The sequence below is a fragment of the Pezoporus wallicus genome, unplaced genomic scaffold (genome assembly GCF_028554395.1).
Source record: "Pezoporus wallicus isolate ANWC-B61680 ecotype Strahan unplaced genomic scaffold, APGP_CSIRO_Pwel_v1 contig_3952, whole genome shotgun sequence".
NCBI lineage: Eukaryota > Metazoa > Chordata > Aves > Psittaciformes > Psittacidae > Pezoporus > Pezoporus wallicus.
This window is the reverse complement of record NW_026635034.1, coordinates 10,008,361-10,029,242: the sequence shown is the minus strand read 5'-3', so window position 1 is coordinate 10,029,242 and position 20,882 is coordinate 10,008,361. Positions and strand designations below refer to the sequence as shown.

General features: G+C 38.4%; 2 protein-coding genes across 6 annotated transcripts in view; one reads left to right on the top strand and one right to left on the bottom strand.

Moving 5' to 3' along the window:
* CCPG1 (cell cycle progression 1) overlaps window positions 1-11,995 on the top strand; it is a 24,467-nt gene extending 12,472 nt beyond the window's left edge. For 3 of the 5 annotated variants that reach the window (XM_057397954.1, XM_057397926.1, XM_057397936.1), the window contains 5 exons: window positions 3,108-3,362; window positions 4,216-4,227; window positions 6,056-6,177; window positions 7,880-9,288; window positions 11,242-11,995. In XM_057397954.1, coding sequence (XP_057253937.1) covers window positions 3,108-3,362; window positions 4,216-4,227; window positions 6,056-6,177; window positions 7,880-9,288; window positions 11,242-11,422 — 1,979 coding nt within the window. In that variant the 3' untranslated portion in view covers window positions 11,423-11,995. The remainder of the gene's footprint in view (window positions 1-3,107; window positions 3,363-4,215; window positions 4,228-6,055; window positions 6,178-7,879; window positions 9,289-11,241) is intronic. The other 2 variants (XM_057397963.1, XM_057397943.1) reach the window with 1 other exon arrangement.
* Window positions 11,984-20,882, bottom strand: PIGB (phosphatidylinositol glycan anchor biosynthesis class B). Its single transcript, XM_057397973.1, has 12 exons — window positions 20,765-20,882; window positions 20,563-20,695; window positions 20,271-20,391; window positions 19,566-19,670; window positions 19,256-19,386; window positions 18,480-18,620; window positions 18,028-18,079; window positions 17,390-17,601; window positions 16,070-16,134; window positions 13,945-14,155; window positions 13,019-13,199; window positions 11,984-12,478 (listed from the first exon to the last, which is right to left on the bottom strand). Exons 1-12 carry the CDS (start codon window positions 20,880-20,882, stop codon window positions 12,347-12,349), a joined length of 1,602 nt encoding a protein of 533 aa, XP_057253956.1. The 3' UTR covers window positions 11,984-12,346.

Below are 20,882 nucleotides of genomic sequence, written 5' to 3'. Positions count from 1 at the left end.
CTGTCCTTTTCTGCCAAGCTATATAAATTCATTTAAATAATCTGCATGTCAATTAGTAGTTAAAGTGATCTGTCTTTATTGCAATGTCTGCTTGGTCAGTGTGGTTTGACTAATTGACTGAAGTGGATTATTTTCTTAGGAGGGGAAGTTATCTTTTGTTATGTGACATGTTTCTTGTCCATGGAGTCAGAAATCTGATGTGTATTCCAGATACTAATCGGTAATCTTTTCTGGGGTTGATGCAATCACATCAATTAAGTTGGAATTTATTTTAAGTGAAGGATCTGAGATGGTAATGCTTTTTATAGATAATGGCCAGCACTGTTTGGCATTCTTGTCTGTTCAGTGGTATGTGCATGGCTTCACTCAAACAAATGATTTTCAGTTGTGAAATGTTCAAGGACAGTAACTCTGTATTTATATTTCTGCATTTGAGTTATGATCTCTGGTATGAGGATGAACAGCCATACATCTAGAAGGGGCATTAGCATTGTGTAATTGTGGGCATCAAATTTAGTGTCTGAGCACGAGCACTTTGTCGTGTGCTGGAGGCTTCATTGATCACACTGAATCTATTTTGGGCATGTGAATTAGGTTCCTGAACATAGATATTTGAAAGCTGCTTTTTCACCCTGCTACTGCTTTCCCTTGGTATTTGCCTTACTCTTGAAAGTAATGCTTTCAAAGGAGAGAGGTTAAATAATCATTACTTACCTACTGGATTATATACATTTATTTACAGTACATGCAGCATGCATTTGTATCACTAAACAAGAAGCAATTACAGCTCTGTTATTATTTTCCCAGCTAGAATATATGGCTTTTGGGCTATAGGAATGTGATCATACAAATGGTATCATAAACAACATTTTAGAAAAATAATATAAAAGGGTTTTCTTATGGTTAGAATTGGGTCTTATCTTAAATCTTGGCCAGTTCAGTCTTCCAAAATTGGTAGGTAATGGAAGTGTTTTGGATTCAGACTGTTAGAATCATATCATAGCATCAGCTAGGTTGGAGAAGACCTTTAAGATCATGAAGTCCAACCTTTACCCCAAGACTGCCAAGTCACCACTAAACCATGTCACTCCTGCTATCACCACTAAACCATGTCACTAAGTGCCTCATCTCTACATGGTTTTTGAATACTTTAAGGTCAGTGATTCCACCATTTTTCTGAATATCCAGTCTAAATCTCCCCTGGTGCAGCTTGAGGCTGTTACCTTTTGTCCCATCACTTTTTACTTGGTGAAAAGAGACCAGCCACCTCCTTTCTCCTTGTTCTTTTCAGGTAGTTGTAGAGAGTGATACAAAGTCCCCCTGAGCCTTCTCTTCTCCAGGCTAAACAGCCCCTGTTACTTGAGCCGTTCCTTATCAGACTTTTGCTCCAGATCCTTCTCCAGCTTCTTTGTCCTTCTCTGGACCTGCTACAGCACCTCAATGTCTCTCTTGTAGTGAGGAGGTCAGAACTAGACTCAGGTTCTGAGGTGCGGCCTCACCAGTGCCAAGTAAACAGGGATGATCGCTTCCTTGGCCCTGCTGGGCACACTATTGCTGATACAGGCCAGAGTGTCATTGTCCATCTTGGTTGCCTGGGCACAAGCTGGCTCATGTTCAGCTCTGTCAGTCAGCACTCACAGGTCCTTTTCCATGAGCAGCTTTCCAGCTACTCTTCCCCAAGCCTGTAGCATTGCAAGGGGTAATTGTAGTCCAGGTGCAGGACCCAGCACTTTGCCTCGTTGAACCTCATGCCATTGGCCACAGCCCATGGATCCAGCCTGTCTGGCTTTACAGAGCCTTCGTATCCTCCAGCAGGTCAACACTCCTGATCTAATTAGTGTCATCTGCAAATTTACTGGGGTGCATTTGATCCCCTTGTCCAGATCATCAGTAAATACATTAAACAACACTGGCATTAACGCTGATCCCTGAGGGACACCACTAGTGACTGGGTGCCAACTAGATGTGACACCATTTATTACCACTCTTTGGGCTCTGCTATCCAGCCAGTTTTTAACCTAGCAAAGAACACAACTATGCTGAGGCCATGAGCAGCCACTTTCTCCTGGAGAATGTTGTAGGAGACAGTGTCAAATGCCTTACTGAAGTCCAAATAGACAATGTCCACAGCCTTTCCCTCATTAACCAGGTGGGACACCTTGTTGTAGAAGGAGAACAAGTTGGTCCAGCCCTTCATGAACCCGTACTGACTGGGCCTGATTTCCTGGTTTTCAAACCTCACATGCTGTGTGATCTCATTTAGGATGATCTTCCCCATGACCTTCCTCAGCGCTTAGGTCAGGCTGACAGGCCTGAAGTTTTTGGGGTCTTCCCTCCTGCCCTTTTTGTAGAGAGATCTCACGCTGGCCAACCTCCAGTCCCCTGGGACCTGCCCACTAGACCAGGACTGCTGATAAATGATGGAGAGTGGCTTGGTGAGCTCCCCCCTTAGGAAGGGACAGACACAGAAGCACCTGTTTATAGGTAGTATATGGTAGATATTAAAGTAAACAAATTTACATATTTAAATAAATGTGCAATACAAACCTTTGGGTATTTATAATATCTGCATTAATGGAACTTTAATGGAATTTTGTCTGCAGCTGCATGTAGATCACAGAAGGAGTTTTTTTGAGAGACTATAAGAAAACCATGTCTATAGCTTCTTAGGAGGCTTTCTTTTAGCAAGCCCTTATGTTGCTCTTTCATTATTAAATAGTTCAGTCGCAATATCTGTAAGAAAAGGAAATCAGAATTCTTAACCTTTTTACTTCACGAGAATTTGCAGAGACAGCGTACGAGGCAGCATTATCTGAAAGAAACATTTTCTAATGAGTGAATGGTACAGTATGGGGAAGTACCACACAGGTTTTTGCTCATGATTTCTTGATTCTCTTTTCCTTTGAAAAAATGAATCTTTAATGGTGGACATCAAGCATTCCTTGCATAATATCCAGCGTAAAATATTACATGGACAATTTTTGTTTCATTAGCGTTTGCCAAGATAAATTCCAAATTGATGTTGCATAAATATGATGGGTTTTGGTACTCTGATTTTTAAAGCAACAATTAATGAATTTTGACGAGTGTTTTGTGCTGGTTTTCAGTTTTTTCATCTCAGGCTAGCAATGATGAATCAAGTAGTGATGAACCAAGCAATCAGTCCGGTCCCACAGTACGAAAACGTCGGGCTAAGAAGAGGCTGATCCCCAGCTCCGAGGGTGAGGGGGGGTCACCTGCTGAGCCAGAGTCTGAGCCTCCTGGGGAAGAGCAGCACAAACGCCAGTTCAGTAGTGGCCTTAACAGATGCATCATACTGGCTTTGGTGATTGCAATCAGCATGGGCTTTGGACACTTCTATGGTGAGTTTATAGACAACAAAATACACAGAATTAACATCTAACGTAAAAAATACCATTTTATTGTGACTCTGTTTTTTCAGTGTTCTCTGTTAACGGTCTAAGCCTAAAAAAGAGAAAAAGCAACTGCCAATGTATGGGTAATATAGAGGCCCTTCAGCAATGCAATTGTATTTAATATATGCTAATTTAAAATTAAAGTAAATAAGTCAATTTTGGTTGCCTTCCAGATGGAAATTCCTTACTGTCTCATGTTGCAGTGTGTACCCTTCATTTTTCCATCTTTCCTTTTGAAATAAATTTGGGGTAGTGCTTTACCATTTGTAACAGCATTCAGAGAGTTATTTCAGGCTTCTGCCCCATATGTACTCATTGGTAAATGTACCATAAAAAGCAAGGCATATTTTTTACGAGAGTCCATAGTATCACTGTTTTTCTCTCTCTGTTGGGGAAAAATATGCTGTAGTTGTCTTTGCAGTTCCAGAGTGGTTTAGGGAATTCTGGAGAGCAGCAATTTTTCTGTGTTCGGTGCGTTGCCTAAAGTTAAGCATTACACAGATTGTTACTACATTTAACAAAACAACAGAACTCGTTCCAGACCTAAATCTATGTAGTGGAATCCTGATCTTCTAAGATGCATCTGCAATGATAAAAATTTTAGAGGGCATTTATTTTCAACAGTATTTTTTCCTAAGTAGATTTATTTTTATATGGAAGTGTGCCTTCCTAAGACTTGTGATTCCGTTTGAAACTGGGAATATGATTGTAACTGCATTTGATTATGGCTGATTGTTAGGGGTCTAAATTTTGACATTTGAGATTTATACTAATTTTCACTTGGCACTTTTTTCCTTAGGTAAACCTGAAGGTAAGTCATGAGTGGATGCTGTGTTTGCGTTCAGAGTTACTTTATAAATAGTGTGTATGTGTACACATGCATCCATGTACGTATGCATACTTATATTAAAAAAATAAATAAATAAAGTCCTAGTAATTACAAGTATATGCAGGATTGTAGGAATGACTAATCCAGTCATGTAAAATACTATGTAGCAGCTGCAGCTAGTAGCTGATGTAAACACTAATGTCTATTGACATGCTAGAAGCAGAGGTAAATGGAAAAGCTAAAGTTAGGAAGCCCTTGCCAGAAAAATTTCTCCCTGTGGACAATAAGGTACTTCTTTTTCTGTTTAACCAAGATCTGAAAAAGGGAACATTGCTGTATTGCTGGGGATTTGGATAGATTACTTACAAAACCTAAAGGGTACTGTGACTTGGAGTACCAGCTGGGAACACAAACCAATTAGTGAAGGATGGTACCTCATTACATGCATTTTCAGTGTCTTTGATACTCTTTCTGTGTTGCCTAATGTCTTCTTTGCTTTAATGTCTTACTGTATCTACCAGTTATGATTATTGATAAGGAGAGAAACAGTTTCAAGTGTTTTTCTGTAATTCAGGCTCCTGTTAACATGAACTCTTTACACTAAAGGATTCTTCAGATGCAGTCTTCAGGTTCTTAGGATCTATGGAATTCTTCAGAGTTATCTATAAAACATGAATTCGGAAATCAAATTTACTGTCGGTATACTCAAATTCACTTACACAAAGATCTGTGCTCACAGAGTTTATTAGGACTGTGTAAACTTAAAAACATTGCTTTCCCTTAGCTGAACCAAGGTTCAGCTGGTTTAGTAGAGCATTGTCTATTTTTAAGGTCATACTTGACAATACATTAAATTGAAATTTAGAACACAAAAAATTCCTTGGCGTAATAGTAATTACAGAATTTCTTCTGTTTAATAATACACGCCCCTGCCTTTAAATACAGAAATAGAACTCTGCATATGCTGCACTGGTTTTGAAAGAAATACCTAAAACTTGCTGTTGCCATCTGCTCTGTAGGGTCAATTCAAGAGAATTTTTAAAGCAAAGAAATAGAAACTGCATCAGTGTTAAAAACTGATAGGTAAAAAAGTACCAGTAAATAAGTTTTACTTGATGGAAAAAATTGGAGGCTAGTACAATGAAGAGATCTTTTCCAAAAAACAGTGTGTCTCAGCCTCTATCTGACAATTGAAAAATATTTACTTACTCTTTAGCCTTCACTCATTACAAGAATGACAAAACAGGGCCTGCAAATACTTCCTGCCTTGTAAGCAGTGTGTAGTAACTGTGTTTCTGCATGGAAATTTAAATACTGTGCTAATATCCTCTCATTCACGTAACTTAACAGTAAATGTTGTAGTCCTGAAGTGGGTAATGCATGGACTAATGGTCTCCCTTTTATCCTGGTTGGCTTGCACGTTACTAAAAACTGACAGAAAAGTTGCATGTATCCTTTCCTACAATAACTTCTGTTGTGTTATATCTAACTTATTTCTATGTAGTGTTCCAAAATTCCTTCATTTGCTGTCATCGAAGAAAAGACACTGTAATAGTGGATTTTTTGGGTCTGTTTGAGAAATCGTTTATCTCTGGGAGAAATAGAATCAATACGTAACAATCTGTTTAACAATCTGGGTTTATAGTCTTTATTTTCTTGCAGCTAAACAGTTGCTAGTAAGTAAATGGGCAGAAATTGCAAAGTAAGAATGCTTTTGAACTTGCAGAGAAAATGAAGTTTGGGTTCAGTGGTTTCTTTTAACTGCTTAATGCAAGTCAGACTATCAAGAAAAGCTTTTTTATCTTTGTAGGTACAATACAGGTCCAGAAACGTCAGCAGCTGGTGACAAAGACACGTGAATTAAAAGATATGAAAGAGGACCTTTACCAGTGCCAACAAGAGCAAGGAGATAACGGGTATCATAAAGTGGGGGTAGGTATGAGTTTAACTGAAAGCTGCAGGGTTATTCTGTCATGTCTGTATCTTACACTAAGTGAAATTAATTTGTCACACAAATCCATTACATATTTTTCTATAGCAAGTTCTTTCTGACAATGTAATTTTCCTTTCCCCTGAAATCTTGACAAAGATTTTTTTGTTTTTTTCAAATTTGTTGTTGGAATGTGTTTAAACATACTGGGTTTATGTATGTAGTCTGGGAGCTATTCAGACACAGAGGTTGTCTCTTTTCCAATGACATAATGCCAGGTTGTCATTAATGAAGACAGCTGAAGTAGAACAGGCTGGTAAAAACTATTACAAGTTTGTAATTTGTTTTTTAATTGTCAAAGTTTATTTATTTTTTTTAATACTTGACCTGTACTCTCTTAGATTTTTACTATTAGATTACCCAAAGAGAAGATTAGGGAGTGCTTTGTGTGTGTGTGTGTGTGTGTGTGTGTGTGTGTGTGTGCGGTTCGAGTGTTTTTTCGTTTATGTTGTTGATAGCAGCATCCATATATAATTCAATCTGTTTAGTTTGAGAGTTTGTCAAGGATGTCAAAGAGTCTGGGGAGAACTTTTTGAGTTAGGTGTTCATGTAACAATATTCTATCTTCAACAACAAATTTGATTCAAAATCGGTTCCTGAATTTCTGTCCCAATTGCTCAACGCCCTTGCTTCTGCTAATATAATTTGGTTTGTAATCTGTAAACCCAGTTTGCTGAACATAAATCAACAAAAATCAAACAGGCACATTTTCAGTTCCTTTTAAAATGTTACCATTCATATACCTACTTTACTATCCTTTACCTAGTTAAATCAATACAAGCGAGGGATGATGACCCCTGGTTAGAAGGGGAAGCCTCTCACACGGTCTTTGTTGCCAAGGAAGTGTTTGTGTGCATATCCAAGATAAACAAGCTAGCTCTGTTTTTGCATCTTGCTGCAACATGTGTCACTGCATCCAAAATGATGAGTAAACTCTGCCTGGGCTAGCTTGGTGTCATGGTTTAAACGAAACCAGAATTCAGCACCATGCAGTTCCACATCCCCACCCCTTCCCCATTCAGGCAGGATGGCGAGGAGAAAATCAAAGGAATGTAAACCCCACAGGTTGAGATAAGAACAGTCTAATAACGAAAGTATAATACAAAACTACTACTACTACTACTAATGATGATAAGGGAAATAACAAGGGAAGAGAATATGAAACTGTAAGGGAAAAGGAAAACAACAATAAACACGAGTGATGCACAGTACAATTGCTCACCACCTGCTGACTGATACACAGCCTGACCAGAGCAGTTATCTGCCCTTCCCCCAGATAACTCCCCCCCCCCCCCCCCCCAGTTTATATACTGGGCATGATGTGGTGTGATATGGAATATCCCTTTGGCTAGTTTGGGTCAGGTGTCCTGTCTGCTTCCTCCCAGCTTCTTTGTACCCCTTTTTAATGGCAGAGCATGAGAGACTGAAAAGTCCTTGATCAGAGTAAGCATTACTGTAAGCAACAACTAAAACATTGGTGTGTTATCAGCATTAAAGCCAAAACACAGCACTGCACCAGCTACTAGGGAGGAGAAAAATACCTGTTACAGCTGAAACCAGGACACTTGGTCTTTCATCTTTCTACCTGAAATTGTAGTAATTCTAATTGGAGTATTTTTGCTTGTTTCTTTTCGCTTGTATTAGTCACTCAAGGGAGATTTTGCCACATGTTTGTCCTCTACTGAAGTGGAGAAGAAATCCTTTGAATCTCAAAAAAAAAGTCTTGCTGCAGAAAATCAGCACTTAAGAGAATCTCTAGAGAAGGAAGAAAAAGCTTTGGCCTCACTTCAGGAAGAATTAAGGAAGCTAAGACAACAAATTAGAAACTTGGAAGATAAAGGTACTAGCACGGAGTCTATTGTAATGGAAAATCAAAAACTAAGGGAACATTTAGAAGAGGAAAAGCAAAGAAACCACAACTTTCTTAGGCAAAAGGAAACTCTGTTTGCAGAGGCACAGATGTTAAGGAGAGAACTGGACAAAGAACGTCATGTTACGGAAGCTCTAAAAAAAGAACTGGAACAGTTAAGTTCTCGTCAAACACCTGACAATGCTAATGAAGATGACGATACATTAAGAGAAAATCAAGAAATAGAAGCTCTGCGAGGACGACTAGTAGAACTAGAAAAAAAACTAAACTTCGAGCAGCAACGCTCTGACTTATGGGAGAAGCTGTATGTTGAAGCCAAAGACCAAACTGAAAAACAAGAAATGTATGAAAAGGGACAAAAGAAAGGTGCTAAGGGGCAAAGTAAGGCTAAAAAGAAATCAAAGGAATCATTTTTTGGTTCAGTCAAGGAAACTTTTGATGCTATGAAAAATTCCACTAAAGAGTTTGTAAGACACCATAAAGAAAAGATTAAGCAGGCTAAAGAAGCAGTGAAAGAAAACCTAAAAAAATTCTCTGATTCCGTCAAGTCTACATTCAGACACTTCAAAGATAGCACAAAAAACATCTTTGATGAAAAAGAGAAGAAGTCAAATGATAGAAGATACGAGGCAAACAAGAAAGCTCGAACTTTTTATCGAGAACATACCTCTTATGAGAATCCGAAGCACGTGCATTACAGGGGACCTAACGTGGCAAAAGAATTCAGAGATGGAAGAAAACATCAGTTTACAACATTTGAAAAAGATGCAGATTCACAGAGATGTCTCAATGATCCTTTGTGCAATAGAAAACAACAGTTTGGCCTAAAGGGCTGCTCCGGTATTTTTGAATGTGCTCATCAAGAATTCATTAGTCTCTTTAACAGAGTATCGGATCCTATCAGGGTGGATGAATTTAATCGGCTAATGAAAAAGTATTTGCAACAAGTTGTACATAACTTCCATCACTGGAGAGAACTAGAAAACTTCATTGATAAGTTTTTTCATAATGGGGTATTTATACATGACCAGATGCTCTTCACTGATTTTGTTAATGATGTCAAGGATTACCTGGAAGATATGAAGGAATACCAAAATAATAATGAAAAGGTTTTTGAGGATTTGGACAAATACATCTACAGATACTACTTTCATTATGATAATTCACCTCAGTATGGACCCAGGTTTGTTTCCATGTTTCCTGAACTTAACACAAGTAGCCTTTGTAAAGTCAACTAGTGTCTCTTTCCTAATAGGCAGTCTTCTGGTGTGTATGTATCTTGTAGGTTGCATGTGTGTCTGTGTGCATACACACGCTAGAAGATTTTCTGAAGGGCTCAGTAGGAATACTAGATTGTGTTAAGTGGATCTGTAGTACCCTGTAAATCTTGTGTGTGGGATGTTAGTCTGGGAGGCACTACAGATTCACTGTATGCAACACAAGCTAGTATTTCTATTGAGGTTTTCAGAAAACCTTGTAACTGCAAGTGGGATTACTTTAGATTGAACAGCTATGATTGCTTGTCTGATGGATTGAATAACTATCTCAGGAGAAGCATTAACTAGGACTTCCTTGTTGTCCTTCATTGAATGACAAGGTTTTGGGATATATTTGAGTGGTCTCAAAGTCCCATTCTAGCAGGGATGTTCCTTGCTGGCTTTTGAGGAATTTTGCTACTCTGTTCTAGCTTACTGTAATAGTGAATCTGTGTGCTCAGAGCAGAGCTACTCAAATGGTAGACTTTTGTTCAGATTCTGACCCTAACTAAATTTTGTTCAGACTTGCTTACAAAGGTCCTTGCATGAATTGGTTCCTACATTACTTTGCCATATTTAATGGTATTCTCAGGGCTTCTACAGAGCAGTTGTGATGTGCTGCCTGACTGGCCCAATGGAGCTAGATGTGGTAGACTCTTTCTACTGCATCGACTTTGCTGAAAGAAAATTAAGCATGCATACTGTGTAGAACTTGCTCTTTCTAGAACACCTGCGTATGTTTTATGTGGCTTTTAATATCATTGCTATTACAAAATTGGCTATATAGTCTCTTGTGCTACTGTTTATTCTGATCAGGTAACTAATGTATAATACACAAGAAGTTGTCCTTGTAGACATAATAGGACTTTTCCCTGTGCTGGCATTCAGTGCAAAGCGTATTTAGTATTTAGATCGAGGTGCAGCTCCTGAGTCAGGTTTCTCTTCTGGACTTATTACTTCATGTGTTTATTGCAGCATAAAATGAACATTTAGCCACTTTGGGGTCACTAAGTGATTGTCAGGTAGTACTTGTCAAAAGTTCAACCATGAGGATGATACTCCTAATATCAGCTACCAAAGAGCCTTTTTAATATGCGGTTTTGGCAAACATATGGTGTAAGTTTTCTTTTTATTTATAGTCTGAATATTTTATCACTAAAATGAAGTTTGTTTTTAATTAATACTTAAATTTTAAGCATTTTAATTCAGTTTGCAGAAAAACAGAACTTACTCATTTCCTTATAGCATTATACAGATGTTTGTGTGATACTGAGGATGAAAATAGTCTTGATTTAGTTTAGCAGAAGGCTAGAGATACTGGTCATATGGTAACAGCATGTAGTATAATTGCACTGTTTACATCAAAAACTGCAACAGTGAGCATCAGTATTTTGTCAGTGCCCCCTCTCTCTGCATAAATGTAGTTATTGTATATGAAAATCCCTGAAGGGCCCATGGTGCATAAAGCATGCTTCCCTGAGGGTTTGTGAAGTTTTTCATTATTTTTATAGAGCAGAATAGAATAGAGCAACTGAAAAACAGATTGAGACCTTACTCAAGCATCACAGAAGGGGTAATCAAACAGCTGCTTACCTGGCTTTATTCTAAAAAGAACTTTGGGCAAGCAGCTGCAAAGCATTTTTCTTTCAAGAAAGGATTTTTTTAAATGTACCACCTTATTGATGATTTCAACAAACAAATACCACCCCCACCCCCCATTTTGCTTACAAGAGAAAGGACTACTTTGATACTAATTTTAGGGGGTTTTCAGTCATACTCAGCATGTTAAAAGCTGTTCTTGGCAATGTAACTGTGTTTGAAAATGCTTTTAGAGATGCCTTTTGTAAGACTGGTAATAAGCTTTTGTTTACTCCTTGCAGTCGACCTAAAAGGCCTTCTTATACACAAACTGAAAATTCCAGACATGAAAGACAAGCTCAGAAGTACCACCACCGTAATAAAAGAGAAGGTAAATGGCAAAAACATGGTCGCACTAATGGAAGACACATGGCAAATCTTGAAATAGAATTGGGGCAATTACCCTTTGATCCCAAATACTGAGTAATTTATGGTAAAAATGAAATCAGAATTCACATCCTCTCCAGCAACTAATTGTTTTTAAACAAAGCAGCAAGATGCAAGTTCTTTTCTCTAAATAATTTGATTTTTACAAATTTTTGTTAAAAGGCTGAAGTCAAGCTTTCCAGTTTGCATATTCTGTACTGTTGCTTTAACTGTTCTTTGGAAGCGATAGTTGGGTGCCAGCAGCATTGTTCCAGAAGTTAGGCATGCAGTGACTTGTGTGTGAAAAATACGCTTAATTGCATTCCATTAGTGTAGTTCAAGCTTGAGTCATGCATAATGTACCAATAATTAACTCCAATGTTTGATATACTAACTTCATCTCATCCTTCAAAAAATAGGTCTTCATTATGGCTACATTACGGTAATGTATTTGTTAGTGTTTTGTAATCTTACACTTGCTTCTTGTCTTTGGGGGGGGGTGTTCAAGAGCCTGTTGAATTGTGAAGAATTTGCTCTGCTGCATCCTAATCAGCTTGCTGATTTAAGCACTTGAAATGTCTTGCCTATCTGCATATTGTAGAACAAAATAAAGAGACATTGTGGGTAGAAGTGTTTATTTATAAAACAACCTAGCATAGCTGTACAGTGCTATAAAAATGGTCCAGTCTTGTCTGATTTTTTTATTGCTTAAATAGTCATATGGCAATTTCGGTCTTCCTAATGTTTTCCAGTGTTATAATGTAGGTCAGTAGCCCCACCCTGCCACACTACTACTGTAGTTGCCTTCAAGAACACGTTTATGTGTTTCCGGACAGGCAATGGCTGCCTGATCAGACTTCCCCATTTGACTTACCCAGTTTCAGACTCACTACGCGCTCCGTTCTGAAGTACAACATCTTCTAAGCATAGTACTGCTACACAAAACTGATCTCATTTGGTCTTAAGTCTAGAAACAGATCTTCAGGTGTGATTCACTTCAGTATTTTTCCTGTAGATGTAGATGTGGCTTCCAGTTCGTCCTTGAGGAATGTGAGTGTGAAAGACAGTGGCTGTTTTCTCATAGCCCTTTAAAGCTAGAAATGATGATATTTCCTGTAAATGAAGACACATTGGTTTCCACAGTCAGAAAGCACAGCTGGAAGCATCAGAATAGTATTCCAGACTCCTCTGAAATTATCAATTCAACTGTCCCCTGGAAGTTTTATCTTTATTTTAAGAAAGACTACTAGAAAAAAGAGGTACGAATCCTGATTGATCCTATCCAGTGTGGAAATTTAGACACCATTGAACTGAGGCAAAAAGGTAGTCTAACTGCAGGCATTTTTGCTTGCCACTGTTGCTTACTTAAAAGTGCATGGTTCTGGGAACAGACTGCATATTTGGTTTAATATGACTTGAGAAGAATTCTGTAAAACATTATGGCATCTAGACACAGCACAGAGGAGATTGCATACACGAATGTGAAGTATATATATCGCTGGAATGGTATCTGTATTACAGACTAGACGGTTTAGTTTTAATTTAAGCTGTTATAAAAAGTTATGGACAGCAATTTCCAAACTATAACTCCTCCTTAATTTATTTTGTATCTTCACCTTAAAACTAGTTTGTTTGATTTTGCAGTTTCCATACCTGTTCTAGCACACTGAAGAAGATCAAGTGACTGGGCAATAACGTATCATTGTAAAACTCCTTATTAAGCCAACCAAGTGGATCAGAGTAAAATACATCTGCTTCATCAATATAGCTCTCATTTCCAGTTAGGTCTGGGGGACACTGAAGGAATCTCATTTTTAGAGGACAGTGAACATGACTAGAGAGACAAACAAAACAAACATTTCGGAATAAACTGACCAGTATCTAAGATTTGAAGTGACTCATCACTTAAAGATACCTCAGTCAAAGCCAAAATCAAATACTTAGTTTTGGTTGTTGTTTTTTTTTTTTACCCCCGAGTCCCATTTTCTTCCCTCTGTACTTCATATGAAAGCAAAAGTAGAACAAGTGGATTCACCTCCAAACTGTTGTGACTATGTTATTAGAAGTTCACAGAAAGCAGATTTATCTTAATAAAAATACCATCTGCATAACATCAGTTTCTTGAAAAGGTACTTTTCCAACCAACTTCACTGTTTGTATCTGCTTTAACATTTGTTTACTTGCCAAGATCTATTACAAACTTTTTGGAATAATGACCTTGGTCATTGCATGTTGTAATTACATTACTCTCTAGCAGCAGAAGTTAAAATTAACAGACTGATTCTAACAATTACTCTTTAGCTTTGCTACAGATAAAAGAAGTATGAATTACTTTCAGAAGTCATAAGACTAACTGTATATCCTCATACAAAGCTATTTTACAAAAGCTGAATAAAGCTTAGATACTAAATTTTATTCTGTGGTATAAGCATTTGGCCTATTTCCCCTATTCATTCTATATTAGCTGTATGAAAAATTAAAACTTCCTGTATAGGTCTATCCTTAGGAAAAAAAAACCACCTAAATTTCTGCTTAAATGTATGGATTTTAATATAGTACACCGTTAACTATTTTAATACCTGTAAAATGGAGTAGAGTGGCACGGCATCATGAAGAAGACAAAAGCTTGGGACTGGTAAGAGTTATTACAAAGTTGCTGTATGTGGCTCATAACATCAAGAGGGCCTCGCTGGTGAATCAAGCCTGTGTACAGGGCTGGGACTAAGTTTGATAAAAGCAGGAAACTTGCTGCAGATTTCTTCCATGCTTTCAAGTGTTTCAAGGAATATCCTATAGAAACATTTGAGAAGGTTTTAGAAAGAAAGACAGTTCCACACAATATTTTTGAAAGTATCATGACTTATTAAAACCCCATTACTTGGTTGGTAACAAAATACCTTGCTTTGAGGTAATTTAATAGTGTTCTTGGTCTTTGCTCTTTGAATGGGAATTCAAAGGTTAGACTTTGCCTTTATTAACTACTGTATTTAACAGTGTAAATGTTAAGCCCATACCTGTTTTTTGAAGTACAGAGGTATGATCTCAAAGCCAGTGCTTTGTCTCTTTAGAGCTTAAATTTCTTGTAGGGAAAAATAGTCCATTCAGTAGTTTGGATGAATGATATGTGTTGACTTATTGATGTGTTCTGATTCACTCTTGTGCAAGTAGAGCCAGAATAAATGGCAACTACACGTGCTTTGGTATGGCTGTGGTGGTCTTCCTTTGTTACTTGGTTTTAGGCTACTATCCTTAGGCTTACCCCTCTATCTTTTCCCATCTTTCATCCCTGCCCTTTCCTCCCCGCTTTTCTTGAAGGAGCCAATACCAGGGTGAGACATTTCTTCTGGTGGGAGATAGCTGTATAAACCTGTTTTTCACAACCACAACTTAGATGAATCTGGCACAGAAGGCAGCTTCATGTTGCAGCCAGTGTGGAAACACTCATCAAGTCATGTGCTTGTCAGTATTAGGAGATAAAAATATTGTATGCAGCCTAGCCCCGTGACCACCTTTAATGAATCACAGAAACAAGTTAGAATAGGCCTGTTTCAGAAGGCAGTAACAAGTAAGTTAAGTTAGCCTTCAGCTGGTCTGTTCTGACAAATTGCAGATCTTAATCTCAGGTGAAAACAAAGTCCCCTATTTAGTCTGTGATTTAAGCTCAAGTGGAAATATTGTATTATAGGCAGTTTTTTTACTACTTCTGTGAAACACTCTTAATTTAATTGTGCTTGGAAAAGACTCCAAAATTCATGTGGGTTGTTTTTTTTCCTGCTTTTATTTATAATGTTTTGAGCACTTTAAAGACTGCTTTGTAACCACTGAGTTACCAGAAATAACTTTAGTTACTTTTTTCTTTACTACAGGATCCAAATGTGATTAATTAGCTCTTGAGAAATTGTGCAGATCAGTGCCCTATAGACATGAAAGTTGAGGGATATTAACAAACAAATGTGGTCTGATTGGAATTTTTTCCGCATGTGAGGTAGAAATGGTTCATCTTAAATCTGCTCTTGAACTAAGCCAAGACATATTACGTATCTGAGCTCATCAGAGAGCAGGATTATTGAAGTAAGATTTACTTTTGTTTAGACTAGCCAAGCAGGTTAAAGAAAACTACAGATTTCATTGGTTCATCTGTTTTGAACTTGTATTTAAACTACAGCAATGCAGCTTCATGTTTCAGAAGTTTTAATCTTTCCTTTGTAACTTTTCAGCATCCTAGACTTTACGTCTTTACTTTTCCTATAGATACATTACTGTAGTTAATACCTAGTTTTCTTAAATATAAAATACTTCTGGCACCATCTACTAACACATCTGGATCTATCAGTGATAATTTTAAGTTTTGAATACTTGGTTTTAATCAATACTCAAAGGCATTTGTTGAGTGTATTTGAGAGACTTGGGTGGAAAAATACTACAAAGGAGACAGGGAACAAAATTCACTGCGAGGGTGTCATTGCTACAAAGTTAGAAGTCACTGAGGCAATTTCTGTATTATTTTATCCGTGCTAAGGATTCTCCATCTGTGCTTCTGTCACACTGTTCCTAATTTTTTTTAACTTTCTTTTCCTAGCTGTAAGAAAAGGTTGGGCTAGTTTTAAGAATCCTTGTCAAATACCTACATTGACTATTAATGGTCTCTCTTTAGGTAAAAATTCTATACAGGGAAGGTTGCAAGATATTTGAAAGGATGCTTACCACAAAAAAATATGCAAAATGGCAGTACTGGGTAGATGAACCTGAATTCTTTGTGGCTCAGTGTGCTGTAATAAAACATACCAACACTACAGTGAGAAAGTTACATGCGTCAGTTCTGTTGACAAAATGTGTTTTTTAGAGCATGGAGGGCTTGATGAAAAAGCACCTGCATGTACTAAAAAGCTTTTGGTATGGCAGCAGTTTAGAGTAAAAATCCAAATTGTCACTTTTTAAGAACATAATGAGTACATTCAGTTAAAGTGTTACTTTAAACCAAGCACTAATAAAATTACCTGGCTACTACTCTAGCAATTAAGTGGGCTGAATCTATGACTGCAAGATGCAACTTAGCTAGCACTTCACCAATTTGCTTTCTGTAATAAAACACAATAAAAAGTGTGGGTGAGAAGCTAAGATTCAAGTACACATATCTAACAAAGTAAAATTCACCTCTGCTAATACAACTTGACACAATTTCCCAAGCCAACTTAGGAGATACTTTGGGGATTACTGCAAGACTCATGTCAGGTAACTGAACAGGTTCTTGTAAAACTGAGGGAGTAAAAAAGGCCTAAATCCAATACAGCTACACCCAGTTCTGAGTCAGACAGTAAGAAGAGATGGCATTTGCGGCCTTCCTGCTGTTTTGCTGTATTCTGCTAATATGTAATCTAATATCATTTATCACTTTGTATTATTTGGTATTTATTAATTTGCTGTATCTTTTCTTGTCTTAGTGTCTCTCATTTAATTCAGATGCTTAGAAACAGTTTACCTTTTCTGTACTTCTCACCTTAAAATGAGATCTACAGTCAGTCATATGACAGATTTTAGCAGCTGTGTGTAGACTTCTGAATAGAGTAAGTTTTAGAGGCCTAAGAACACCTCATCTTACTGGGGAAGTATTAAAGAACCAAATGCAATGGTATTTTTGTTAACAGTAAATATATAGTTATCTAGTAAATACAGTTTCCTAACTAGTTCTATTATTGCTTAAACACCTGTTAAGTGCTTGGTTGTGTTTGTTAGGGTTTGGGTCGTGTGTCCCCCCCCTCCACTGTATCTGATGCAGAAGTACTTGATTCTGTAAGGGTCTAATCAATTCTAAAAATGCATGCTTGGTAGCAATACAAGAAATAGGATTACGTAAAATTCTAGACACTATTGAATAACTGGCTGCATTTCTTGGAGTGTTTGAATAGTTCAAAGTTTTCTATCACTTAACCTGAATGCCGTGCTTTTTGTGTTCTAGGGGTGACATTAGCTTTGAAAAGAACACAACCAGTGAAAGACAATAGTTACAGATTTAGGAGAAATTACCTGTACACCAACACTGTCCAAATCACTGCCACTAGGAAGATGCGATACCTTTTTGGTGCCAACACACAGCCATGAATAAAAAAAGGCAGATGGGTACCCAAGATGACTGGTAGTCCCTGAGTGAAGTACCAGTGCCAAGGATGAGATCCATAAAATGTTCCAAAATTTTGCAGCACGTTGAATTTCAAGAAGTTCAGCTGAACCAGTACCCACTGGGAGATTTGGGGGAAGGGGAGAAGTTAAATACAAATCCAGAATGAAAACCAGCAGCTAAATTGAATTACAGTTATCACTGGCCTTAAATGATACAGTATTTTCATTCATACTTACTTTCTACTAGGACTTGTCACACAGATTTCCTACATTTAGCAGTTAAACACAGGCATGTGTAAGTTTTGTAATTTGTGGGTAACTGTTGATTTATTGAGAGCTGAGCATATACCAACTTTAAGTAACAGTCCATCATTTAAAATAACTGAATAGTCAGTGTTTAAGGAGGTTTATGGCTTAAGATGTATTTAGAGGCGATAGGCCAAATATTCAGAGAAGTAACAAGTTAGAGAAGTCTGAAAAATCTGCCTGTGTTAAAATGCTAAAACCCAACCTTCTCCGTGTAAATCAAATTTAAAACAACTTACCTCACCAAAAAACACACGGTCAATTATTAAAGAGGTTCCTATTGTGACCAATCTGCAAAAATGGAAAGTTGGTTGCACTGATATTGGTTGGATTGCTTTTGCACCAGATTCTACTCTTCTCCAAATAGCTGTCAAAACTCCCTCATTCCTAATCCTTTTTGTGATTATCCATACTTGTGGCCATTGGCCATCACCTGGTATCCTTGGCACAATCCCAGATAAAGCTGGAATGGTGTTCGTGGCTTGCCCTCATGAAATCTCTTCTAGTGCTGTTTTGCAATGTATACATTAATTGAAAGGAAGCGTGCTCCTTCTTTCAGCTTTTGCAAAGGATCCTATTTTTGTCCTTGTTTATTGAATCAGATTTTTTTGGTTGTCTGCCTTTGCAGTAGTGAAATTAGTCTTAAAATACAGCTGTGCACAGTCCAAGTTTAAATTCAGAAAGAACTTACCCTACTGGAATGCAGCTGTGTAGGATAAAGTCTGCTTTCCTCTGTTCTTGCAAAAAATGACTGAAGACCAAAGGTATCCACGGGATAACAGCAGTGGGACGAATAATAATTGCAAGTGCTATCAAAGCTAAATATTTGCAGCTAGAATGAGGGAACATAAGAAAAACATACCTTTACCAAAAGACAGTTCTTTTACAGACGGTGAAGTCTCAACAACTTAAATATCATCATGTCTCTCACCAAAGTTTTTCATGCTGCAAATACCTCTTGATTCTCTCAGTGCAAATACTCTTGTATCTTGCAGATACAAGAGAAAAAAAGATAACTTTTCCTTGGAAGGCTTCCAACTACATAACTGCTTTATTTGCAGTGGATTTGCTAACTAGAAGCACATACTTGCTTAAAATAGATAGCTGGTAAGGAAAGTAATCGCTATGAATTCACCTGTATCTGAACCCAAGCAAGCTCTAGCTATCTTTTCCTGAGTTACCACAAATTCCAATCCTTTAAAGTCCACTTTAAAGTTTTCCATAAAGTAGTAATTTGCACAAGGGAACTGGATAATAGTTATTTTAAATACCAGCTCTATCATGGCTTCAATTTAGAGGAAATACAACTGCTCTTCCCCCCAGTGATCTACAGCTCTTGCTACAGGAATCAGGTGATTTTGATTGCCTTACATTTTAAGATAAAAGTTGGCATTTTAAACAGTGTCAGCAGATTAGTGTTATTCCAAGCCAAAAAATTATCAGTACTGTTAGTAGAAAGCTGCTCACCTGCTCCCCATCTTCGAACCTCTTATTGGATAGTATGAAAGTGCAAAAATGGTAAGAAGAGTTTCCATGGTGTTTGTTAGAGTTCTGGTACAGGAATACCATGTAAACCAGGAACACAGCTGGCAGAAGTACTGAAAATAATGATGAACAAACTTATGCACAGGGAGAAAAGTTAAATACTGTTGTTTAAATGAAGGTGATAATGCTTGTTCTGGAGATAATGATAAATGACTGTCATTTTGCTGTTGTTCACACTGCAGCAAACAGTGTTTATTAACATGCATAATTGTTTTTAAAAGCTGAGACTCACCACCCACTTGGCTGTTTCTGCATTTTCAAGGTGTCGTGCTAGTGAGTAAAGCTTCACATCAGCAAAAGCTGCCAGCACTGCCTGTGCAAGTCTAGGGACCCAGATCTGTGTCATCAGAGAGAAAGTTTCACTTGCAAAAAACCTGTTCACTTCCAAGTCTGAAGAGAGGGCTACTGAATTAGTGACTGACTGTTCAGATATGAAAATGGTCAATCAGTGAATATTCACTATAGCTTTTTCCCATTTATTTTAATAGTAAGATCCTTTGGTTAGAGTAGCATTTCTGCTAAAACAAAGGTACAGTTCAACTGAAAGTGTTTAGAAATTAGAAATAAAAATTTTTGCCATTTATCTCTAATGTAATCAAAAGGGGCTGTTTTTAGTGAGCTTAGTAGAAATATGTATTATTAAACACTTCAGAAAACTGAGCCACTAATTATGATGCAGTGACAAACAGTATCAGTATGAAATTCAGGGAGAGATGGAGACCAAGAATGATGCTCTGCAGTCACAGGCATGACTGCTGTGATGGGAGACCTATGAAAGCATTGTTTACTCATATGAAATGCTTCTGTGAGGTCTCTGTGCTCAGACATCTCTAACTGCCAGATTCAAGGCTTTGTCTTTTACCTGGGCAATGATAAACACACACTGAATTTTAAATGCAATGCTTTTAAATTTAATTGCAGTAGCAGATGCACTCACCAGCAGCTGAACATCATCGCGAGCCAGCAGCTGCAAAGCTTTGTAGATGCCTGCAAAGATAAGTGGGTACGAGTAGCTCCTTAAGCCATGTGCCCATTCCCAAGTGAGGTGGCCATAATTGTTAATGTTAAGGACAGACACGCACAACTACAGTTAAGCTTCATTCGAGCAGCGCTCTTCTCAGACCTGCCCGGGTGGAGGCGTCTACCTCTGTGCCTAAGAGCTGCGGGGTCCCGAGCGCTCCTGCCGCGCTCAGGCGGTGTGAGGAGCGGGGAGCGGGGAAGGATATCTGAAGACCACGCGATGCGCCACCTCCAGCGCCTGCCAGTACTCGTCCGGAACGAAGCTGGTCTGCACAAGGAAGCAGTTGAGCGTCCGCAGCGCCACCGCGAGAGCCAGCAGCCGCGCCGGCCCGCCCGCAGCGCCTGCAAGGGGAAAGGCTGTCAGTCACGGGTCCCGCTGGGGCCACCGCTCCGCCGCCTCGCCCCGCTTACCTGCTCCCGCCCGCCCGGCGGCTGCGCCGGGGTCGCTGTACAGCACCGACCGCCGCTTGCGGAGCCGCACCGCTTCCTTTCGCCGTCCCCGGTCCAGCAGCCCGCCAGCAGCAGCCAT